At 55.5% G+C, this 10,000-nt stretch overlaps 2 protein-coding genes across 2 annotated transcripts in view; one reads left to right on the forward strand and one right to left on the reverse strand.

Annotated features, from left to right (window-relative positions):
• The window catches only part of PTSG_06364 (uncharacterized protein), a 4,256-nt gene extending 50 nt beyond the window's left edge, over positions 1-4,206 (forward strand). Inside the window, exons 1-5 of the mRNA XM_004993198.1 lie at positions 1-672; positions 899-1,062; positions 1,274-1,369; positions 1,528-3,155; positions 3,471-4,206. The exon at positions 1-672 is cut by the window's left edge and continues 50 nt beyond it. Coding sequence (XP_004993255.1) covers positions 39-672; positions 899-1,062; positions 1,274-1,369; positions 1,528-3,155; positions 3,471-4,089 — 3,141 coding nt within the window. The 5' untranslated portion in view covers positions 1-38 and the 3' untranslated portion in view covers positions 4,090-4,206. The remainder of the gene's footprint in view (positions 673-898; positions 1,063-1,273; positions 1,370-1,527; positions 3,156-3,470) is intronic.
• Positions 4,207-4,309: 103 nt separating this feature from the next.
• PTSG_06365 (uncharacterized protein) overlaps positions 4,310-10,000 on the reverse strand; it is a gene marked incomplete at both ends in the record, with an annotated part of 9,304 nt that continues 3,613 nt past the window's right edge. The window contains 18 exons of the mRNA XM_004993199.1: positions 4,310-4,357; positions 4,526-4,588; positions 4,828-4,938; positions 5,138-5,217; positions 5,420-5,498; positions 5,739-5,855; positions 6,031-6,087; positions 6,336-6,404; positions 6,617-6,679; positions 6,902-7,066; positions 7,365-7,432; positions 7,589-7,702; positions 7,965-8,079; positions 8,346-8,426; positions 8,693-8,796; positions 9,004-9,114; positions 9,424-9,523; positions 9,769-9,862. Of these exons, the coding sequence (XP_004993256.1) occupies positions 4,310-4,357; positions 4,526-4,588; positions 4,828-4,938; positions 5,138-5,217; positions 5,420-5,498; positions 5,739-5,855; positions 6,031-6,087; positions 6,336-6,404; positions 6,617-6,679; positions 6,902-7,066; positions 7,365-7,432; positions 7,589-7,702; positions 7,965-8,079; positions 8,346-8,426; positions 8,693-8,796; positions 9,004-9,114; positions 9,424-9,523; positions 9,769-9,862 (1,639 nt within the window). The remainder of the gene's footprint in view (positions 4,358-4,525; positions 4,589-4,827; positions 4,939-5,137; positions 5,218-5,419; positions 5,499-5,738; positions 5,856-6,030; positions 6,088-6,335; positions 6,405-6,616; positions 6,680-6,901; positions 7,067-7,364; positions 7,433-7,588; positions 7,703-7,964; positions 8,080-8,345; positions 8,427-8,692; positions 8,797-9,003; positions 9,115-9,423; positions 9,524-9,768; positions 9,863-10,000) is intronic.

Consider the following 10,000-nt stretch of genomic DNA (forward strand, 5'->3'; position numbering starts at 1 on the left):
AGCCACAAGCCACAAGCCACAAGCCACAAGCAGCGACCATGAGGTCATCGACGTGTGTGGCGGTGCCACACCTGCTGTTGCTGCTGGCGCTGGTGGTGGTTGTACCGCACGTCTCTGCGAGCGAGAGCAACAGCGACGTGGTCCTCGACGTGTTTGACACGGACGCCAGGCTCTTGGCAGCAAGCAACGACAACAGGAGACTCGGTGCAGTTGTGCCGCAGCCGCTTGCACACACGCCCTCGGGCCTGCCAGTGCACCACAGCTACGCCGGCAGCCCCAACGTCATCTTCCTCGACTTTGACGGCTACTCAACTGGCGACGCGGGTCAGCACGGCGGGTTGGAGCCAGACGGCGTCACCTTGCACGCGGCCGCCTACAGCATCGACGACGATGACACGAGCCACTTCAGCGCGCTCGAGCAGGCCATGATCACAGACATCTGGATGCGCGTTGCCGAGGACTTTTCTCCGTTCAACGTGGACGTGCAGACAGATGAGGCTGCCGCCCTGGCTGCCGCTGCTTCCAGGACAGGCGCGAACGTCTATCGCTGTGTCATCACCTCCAAGACACAAACCACGGGTGACCCCATGCCACGCAGCACTGTGGGCGGCTTCTCCATCATGAACTCCTTTGGTTCTGCATCCCACGCCTCTGGCGCCCCTTCCTGCTTCGGTTTGTGTGTCTGTCTGTCTGTCTGTCTGTCTGTCTGTCTGTGTTTCTGACTGTGTGTCTGTGTGGCTGTGTGTGCGTGTGTCAAGTTGTCTCTCTGTCTGTCTCTCTGTCTGTCCCTCTGTGTGTAGTCCACATGCTCCCCGCACTTGTTGCACACATGATGTCCCCCACGCTTCTCTCACCCATCCCACCACCATCACTGTCACCTGTTCCAATCACCAACCAGTGTACTACGACAACCTCCACCGCGGGCGGAGTGACCTGGTTGCAGAGACCATCTCCCATGAGCTTGGCCACGCACTGGGCCTCTCGCATGACGGCACGGCACGTGCACCGTACTTCCGTGGTGATCAGAACCCTGATGACCCGTCAAGCTTCGCGCCCATTATGGTACATTTTGTAGTTGTGTCTGTCTCTGTCTCTGTGTCTATGACTCTGTGTATGTGTGTGTGTGTGTGTGACTGTGTGTGTGTGTGTGACTCTGTGTGTGTGTGTGTGTGTGTGACTGTGTTTTTGCTCCGACGTGCTTCTTCTTCACCACCCTCGCCTCTTTCTCTCCCTCACACGCATCCCTGCCCCTCATCATCCCTAACCCAAACAGGGCCAGGCCTTTCACAACAGCCAGACGCAATGGAGCAGAGGCGACTACAGCGGCGCAACCAACACCCAAGACGACTTTGCCATCATTGAGGCAAAGGTGAGGACAGCAAGCTCAATGGTCTTGCAAATACACGCCCACACACACACATCCACTCATTGTCACTCAACACCACCCTCTCTCGCTCACATCCAATCTCACCTTCCTCCCCTCCCCGCCACAAATACCACCACGACCACGTCCACTATCACCACCAGCTTGGCCGCCGTGCTGATGAGGACAGTGACCTTGCCACCCGCCCCATTCTCGTGCACGCGACAGGATCAGGCACCGTCACCGCACATGGCGTCATTGGAGCGCCAACAGACGTCGACTACTGGCTCTTCCGCGTGACAACCCCCGGCCGCGTGCTTATCAGCGTCACGCCAGCAGCGCTGTCGCCGTTCTTCACAGCCGGCAACAACTTGGACGTGCGCGTGCGTGTGTTTGGTGTTGGCGCGGACCTGCTGGCTGAGGAAGCACCACAACGCGACCCGTCTGCCGCCATCTCCCTCTCCCTCGGCACCGGATGGTACACGCTCGAGGTCAGCGGGGACGCAGACAATGCCAGCACGGCAGGCTCGGCGTACGGAAGCATGGGCCAGTACACCATCTCGGGAAGCGTCCCCGCTGCTGTGTGCACACGTGATACAGACTGCGCTCAGCCAACAACGTTCTGTGGCAGCCGCGACGCGTGTGTTCGCGGCGTGTGCACCCCTGTCCCAACGTGTGGCGAAGCTGAACTGTGCGTGGAAGACCAACGCGTGTGCACCCCTTCCACTCCCACCACCACAACCTCAGCTCCAACAACAACAGGAACAACCACAGCAACAACCACAACAGCAGCTCCAACCACAACAGCAGCTCCAACAACAGCAGCAAAAGCAACAACAACTGTTGCACCATGTGGTGCTGATTCACAGGAGCCAAACAACGCCGTGGCGGCAGCCTGGCACTGGTCAGCCACTGCACGCACACACACCGTCACTGGGGCTGTGTGCGGCAGCGACGTTGATGTTTATGACACATACGTGTGCCCGTCCCAGGCTGTTGAGATTGGTGTCACGCGCACGCGCGGTGATGGTAACCTGGCGGCCTTTGTCTTGGATGGCGACGGCAATGTGCTCGGTCGCACGTACATCACAGGCAGCAGCAGCGATGACTATGGCGCCCACACCATCGGCGTTCGCACGTCGGCGTCATTCCGTCGCCTCTTCCTCCGCCTGCACGTCGAAGGCAGCGGCGTCGCCACCTACACCATCACCCGATCATCCCCAACACTCTGCACGGACAGCGATGCACAGGCCTTCACCACGGTGCCGCCATCAATACCCCCATCAACGACAACCACCGGTGTAACAACTGGCACAACAACGACCACAACCACTGCACCAGCAACAAGAATGCCAACAACAACAACAGCAACAACGACGACAACGCCGCGTGCGTGTGCCGACACGGATGTGTTTGAGCCCAACGACCAGTTCCACTTTGCACAACCCCTCGACTTTGTTGCGAACGTGCACGTGGTTGGCCCGTCCAACCGCACCCCGCTGCTGTCCGTGTGCCCTGGCCGGGATGACTGGTACCACGTGCAGCTGTGCGCATATCAGGTGGTGGATCTCGCCTTCACCTTCCTCACGGGCCGCGGCAGTGCAGTGGCGGCGCTGTTTGATGTGGGCGATCGATTGGTGGGCAGCGTGTCGTCTGACGCTAACGGCAACATGCGGCTGGTCAACCCAACGCCCGACACCGCTGATGTGTACATTCGCGTACAAGGAACGCGGGCCGCTGCCAACACTTATTCCATTGCCACCCTCTCCGTATCGTCATGCCCAGCTATCTTGTAAGTTTGTTTCGCGCGCGTGTGGGGGGGGGGGGTGTGTGTGTGTGTGTGTGTGTGTGTGTGTGTGTGTGTGTGTGTGTGTGTGTGTGTGTGTGTGTGTGTGTGTGTGTGTGTGTGTGTGTGTGTGCGTGTGTCTCTGCTTGTCTGTGTGTCTCTGCTTGTCTCTGTGTCTCTGTTTGTCTCTGTGTGTGTGTTGTTGTTGTTGGGGTGGGAAGGCGCCAACTTTGTGCAGTCGCTGTGTTATTACGGCTTTGACTGGTCATTCACCATCATCAACACATCTTACTCACCACCACGACGCAAATTTCGCAACAGGTCTCCTGATGCTGCTGTTGTGGACGACCAACCATCCCCATCGTCATCATCATCACCTGCAACACCAACAAGCGACAACGACAATAGCGACGATAGCGACAACAACGACAACAACGACAACCAACCTGATACCACGGCATCGTTCTCGCGCATGCGTGCGTGCAAGTCGTGCCACCGCCACATGTCCCTGAGGCCCGGAAAGTCTGTCCACAAGCTGAAACTCCGTGCCGCATGCGACAGCGGCGCCACATGGACGGTTTGCGTGCGTGCACACACAAAAGGCACCACATCACCATCTGACGACGCGACAAACGATGCACAGGGCGAACCCATCGCTGCTGGTGCCACTGCTGGTGCCGCTGCTGGTGCCGCTGCTGGTGCTCCCACCATTGCCATTACGCAAGACGAGAATGGGCAAGTCCTGCCTGCGGTGGTGCTGAGGTCCGAAACGCCGTGCGTGCACATCACGCTGCCGCCGACCGTGTTTCCGGATGGTGACAAGCAGCACCGCTCGAGTGTTGACGTGCACGTCTCTTGTCCACCCTATTCGCTCTGCTCTCTCGACACGACATCGTGGCGTGTGAAACAGAAGCACTGCCTCGCACCATCATCGCCCTAACTGTCATCTCTTGTGTGTTGTGTGTGTGTCTGTGTGTCTGTGTGTCTGTGTGCGTGTCTGTGTCTGTGCCTGTGTCTAATATGTAGCTTGTGGTCGCTGACCCATAGTTTAACAGCTGCGGGCGCGTGAGATTGAATTCGGTAACGGACAGCTTGCGCCCAGAGAGACTCGTCTGTACGCAATGTTCCTGGCTGCTGTGCAGCAAGCAATGTGCTCTCATTCAATCATTGTCATCACCATCACGATTGCTATGACCGTCATCATGCAACTAAACAAACAATCGAAAACGCGCCAATGCATTGAATTGAAACACACACACACACACACACACACACACACACACAGACACACACACACACACACACACACACACACACACACACACACACACACACACACACACACACTCAAGACCAAGCATCCTCGTGCAACCGACCTGCTTGTGCTTCGGCAGCCGCTCCGATGCGTCGGGTGTTCCCGGGCGACCAGACAAGTTGTTCTGCAGAACAACGGGGAGGTGGAGGCGGTGGTGGCGGCGGGCAGAGGTGATGAAGAATGAGGGCGACGTTCGCAACGTACAGTAAAGCAGGAATTGAGGAGGAAAGAGAAACTTGTCCACACACACATACACACACACAGAAACACACACACACACAGAAACACACACACACACACAGAAACAGAAACACACACACACACACACTCGCATACACACAACAGCGGTTGGTGAGTACGCACCCGTGAGATGCGGACAATGGATGTGGTCTCGACGTCGCTAGGGTCTGTCAGCGCCGTGAAGAAAATGTCCTGTTTGCACGTCAGCATGCGCGGGTGGTGCATCGGCAGCGTCTGAAACACACACACACACACACACACACACACACACACACACACACACACACACACACACACACACACACACACACATATGTACGCGGGAGGATCAATGTGAGCTGGTGCGGGAAGAACACAAGAAGGATGTCGTTGGTTTGTTTGCTGGTTAGCTTGTGCCTGCATGCGTGCGTGTTCACTTGTGTGCGTGCTTTACCTTGACGAGGTTGCCGTTGATGAGCGTGGAAACTTGAATGGCCGACGACGTGAACGCGAGCAAATAGGGGTACACGTACGCTGAAGGTGGAAGGGGGATCATCACGCAAGCGGTGGCACAACCATAATGAGGTACTTTGAAGGGCAATGCAGAATTCATGCAAAGCGATTTCACAACCGAGAATCCAAGCACAAACGCACATGCATACACACACACACATACACACTATCCCTCTGCTCTCTGCACCACCCAATGGAACGAGAGCACAGCATCACCGCGCACCGAGCTCCGTTGGTCGGCTGCGCCAGCTGATGGTGAACGGCCGCGTCTTCTCGCCAGCGGCAGAGATGAACTCCGTCACCTGCACAGCACAACCCGTAATGATGGTGGTGGCGATTGTGTGTGTGTGTGTGTGTGTGTGTGTGTGTGTGTGTGTGTGTGTGTGAGTGAGCGTGTGTGTGTGTGTGTGACGAAACAGTTCTGGAGAGCTTGTGGTACGCAATTGAACCACGCAAACAACTGCCTCTACTGCCCGCAACTGGAACCGCACAACCACCACCACATCCATCACCAGCACAATCACCATCGAAAGATCACGCACCGCGTTGTAGCCGATCATAAACTCCATAATGTCGTCGTTTTCGCCCTCCACAATTTCCCTGCACACATACGCGCTGATTCCACCGGGAACCGATGTGCCGCTCAGCAGCACCTTCACCTGCAGCGAAGAGAGGTGGAAGGGAAAATGAGGCAACGGACGACGCAATTGGGGGGGGGGGGGTATGCACACACGTGTTAGTGAAGGCGTTAGATTGGGAGAGTGCGTGTTTTTGTGCAGGCGCAGCAGCAACAGTTGCAGTCAGACAAGTCGCGTGCAGCAGTGTGCATGATACCTCTGATGTTTGCAGGTCGATGAGTTGAAAGTCTCCAGATTTGAGGCCAACGCAAATCTGTATCATCACAGCAATAACACAGCAGCAAAAGCACACACGCACGCACACGCATGGTGAACACGCGGGTGAAAATAGAAATGGGGCATGTACTTGAGTAATCATCACGAACACGCCAACACTGGGAAGAGAGAGAGTGCGTGCGTGTGCTTGTGCGTGTACTTGTGTGTGTGTGTGTGTGTGTGTGCGTGTATTTGTGTGTGTGTGTGTGTATCGTGCTGTAAACGGTGATTGTGGTGAATGCTGACCTGCCCCACTGATCCTGGCGAGCCACGGCCAATGGTGAGACAGTCAATGTAGTCCGGACATGTGTACTCCTAACCATCACAAACGAATCAACAATGGGAGCACATGACAGAGGCGTGTGGACATTTAAGCCGTGTGAGCAGTGGCGTTGTGTGTGTGTGTGTGTGTGTGTGTGTGTGTGTGTGTGTGTGTGTGTGTGTGTGTGTGTGTGTGTGTGTGTGTGTGGTCGCACATGCGCGCCAGCATCCATGTGTGAGTAGAAAATGAAAGCGCGTTATCTCACCTCCAGCGGCTTCCACTGCCCGCCGATGCCAATGCCCACGGTCGCGTAGCAGTACGTTCGCAACTAAACGCGAAAGCACAGCGACGCAAGCGTAAGACGAGAATTGTGATCACAGTGCAAATGGTGCATCCAGTTTTGCGAGCACGCAAGCACAGGTGTGTACACAACACCGTCCACAGGTGTGTGTGTGTGCGCAAAATCGTACACGAAACCACACCGGCGCACACACCCCAAGCACACGCACATCCCAAACACACACACACATACAAACAAACAAAAACACACCTTCTTGCCGATGCCAACAGCAAGCTTGCACGTCTGCTTGAGGAGCGATGCTGTTGTGGATGTTCCCTGGTTGACAGCGAAAATGTGCAGTCCTTTCACGGCCGTCAGCTGATGTTTCTTCAGCGCCTTCTTGTCCAGGGGCAACTTGTCCGTGTAAAACAGGTCCTAACAACGTCCGGAAACAAAACACACACACACACACACACACACACACACACACACACACACACACACACACACACACACACACACACACACATACGACAGGTCACATACAACGGGTGAGCGTGGTGATCATGAAACAATAAAAAGTGGCAACAAAACGGAGAAGGAGAAGGAGAAGGAGATGTTGGTGGTGGTGGAACAGAGGGGAGAGGATGGCCTGACTTCGCGGCTCCCTGCCCATCATGACATGGCAGCTTGCTTGTGATGTTCACAATCGCGTCAGCGCACATCAACGCACCAGCGGGACGATGTAAAGCGACCCGCCCTTGCCGCGCTTCTGTGTCCCTTTCAAGTCCACACCAGCCTCTGCATGTGTGTGTGTGTGTGCATGCGTGTTTGAGAGGAGTGTGCACGTAAGCGTGCATGTAAGCGTGGAATGAGCTTGTGTGTATGTGCAAAGGCACGACAGTAAATGCCACCGCACACATCCGCACAAACACCATTCACCACGCGCCGACTCACCCTTGGATGTCCGGATAAACATCATGTTTGCCTTCTCATCCACAACGAGCTGCCGTGGGGACAGTGACGCGTCAATCAGCGGCTTCACATCCAACTTCCCCGCAGTGTGTTTCTCTGCGGAGCCAGAACACATAACACCATGCACGCCCAAACAAAGGCGGGGTGGCGCAAGTCGCCAACATGCACATGAACATGAATGCGTGTGTATGTGTATGTGTATGTGCATGTATGTTTCAGTATGTGCGTGTGCTTCCGCAAAAATTTGCATGCGCACGATAACCACAACAGCAGACTCATCACATAGCATTACACACGCGCTCACAGCTTCCCTCACGCACACGCACACACACACATGCACACGAATGTATGCACGCACCAACTGAGATGAGCTTCACGCCCGTGAGTGTGCCGACGACAAGATTGCTGTTCCACTGATCACCGCACATGACCGGCTCTGTGAACGAGCGCGTGATGAACACGGCCTCCCACGGCTGAAAACGGCAAAAGTTGAAGCGAAGACGAAAGCGGTGGAATGGCAGCGAAGGAGCAACAGGTGAGAAGAGGGTTGAGGTGAGGTAAGAGGTGTGGTAAGTGGACAGTACGTGTGCGCGTGTGTGCGTGTGTATGCATGTGTGCATGCGTGTGTGCCTGTGTATGCGTGTGTACGTGTGCATGTGCATGTGTGCATGTGTGTGTGTGTGCGTGTGTACGTGTGTGTGTGTGTGTGTGTGTGCGTGTGCGTGTTTGGATTGATTACCTCGCCAGCGGATGTGTCGTCGGAGAGTGAGAGCGTGCTGGTGGGAGCGACGCCAGCCCTGATTTTGTCTACTTTGATGGCCTGGAATCGGGATGATAGTCGCGACGAGATGGCGAAGAATGGTGAAGAGAGAATGGAACAGAGCGCAGCTTGGATCACAGATGAATTTGCATTCACTCACATGTGCTCGCTGTCACTCATACACACGCACGCGCGCGCACGTACACACTTACACACACACACACACACACGTACGCACGCACACACACGTACGCACGCACGCACACGCACGTACGCACACACACACACAAATACACGTACGCACGTACCCACACATGTTCACACACCTGGCCGGCGAGCCTGAGTTCATCGAGGTGGGTTGAGCTGGAGACGTGCTTGGAGAAGCGGGACGATTTCTTGCTCGTGCGCGACGGCGTTCGCAGTGACGTCGCTGTTCGAGGATGATGGCGGTGGTGGTGAATGGACGCGTGCATGGATGAGATGGGTGACATATGATGGCGGTGGTGGTGGGCGGTGCAGTGCAGTGCAGTGCAGTGCAGCGCGGATGTGAGCAATCACTGACAGGCAGACGTCAACACGTACAACACAGCGCAGGACACCACAGCATGAAGAGGTGCTCGGTTCCCACGCCCCTTACATGTTGCTTGTGGATCGATGATATCTGAGATAAGAGCTTCAAGGGTGCGCTCCTTCTTGGTGGCGAACGACGCCGTTGGTGACGCCAGTGCCGCCTTCTCTCCGTTCATCACTGTGCATTCAGAGGGGGCGAGCGAGCGAGCGAGTCAGTGAATGAGCGTGTGAGTGTGTTTGTTGTGTGTGTACGCAGGTGTGCATGATCGAGCAATCAGCGCTCACAATTATCGCATTCAAAACACACGCACGCACGCACACACACATACACGCTGAACACACACACACACGCTGAACACACACACACACACATACACACACACACAAACACACGCTGAACACACACACAAACACACAAACACACAAACACGTAAACACACACGCACACACACACGGATGACCGTCACTGCATGAAATGTCTTCTCACGTTTGACCAGCAGAAACTTCCTGAGCTCCTTCATGTCTGAAAACACGGCTGGATTTGGCAGTGCGGGGCCGTATTCCGGCACATTCGCCTTCGTGTACACCTTGAGTTGGAGGTGGAGTGATGTGTAGCAGGGGTATGAATGAGACGTTTGGGGAGCGTCATTGGGGGGTGCGGAGTGGTTGCCAAGCGAATACGAAAGGCAGTCAACGCACAGCACACAATACACAGCAAGTTGCATGTCCCCACGTCTCTCAAGCAAACACAACAAGCACACACACACGCACACGCACACACACACACTACACACCCCCCGCCAGCGCGAAAAGCAAGTTGAGATGCCCGCACCTTGAGACTGTATCTGTGGTCTGGCAGCAGCGAGACGACAGCGAAGATGTGATTGAACTTGGACTTGATCAGTTCCGGCTTGAACGGTGTGGACCTGTGCACGTGTATGTTTGGTTGTTTGTGCGTGGATGTGATGTACATGTATGTGTGGATGTGCGTGTTGTGATGTGTGTACGTGTGAGTTGGGTGAGAGTGAGAGAGTGAGAGAGGAAGAGTTGTGTGCGTGTCATGA

The sequence above is a fragment of the Salpingoeca rosetta genome (genome assembly GCF_000188695.1).
Source record: "Salpingoeca rosetta unplaced genomic scaffold supercont1.14, whole genome shotgun sequence".
Lineage (NCBI taxonomy): Eukaryota > Choanoflagellata > Craspedida > Salpingoecidae > Salpingoeca > Salpingoeca rosetta.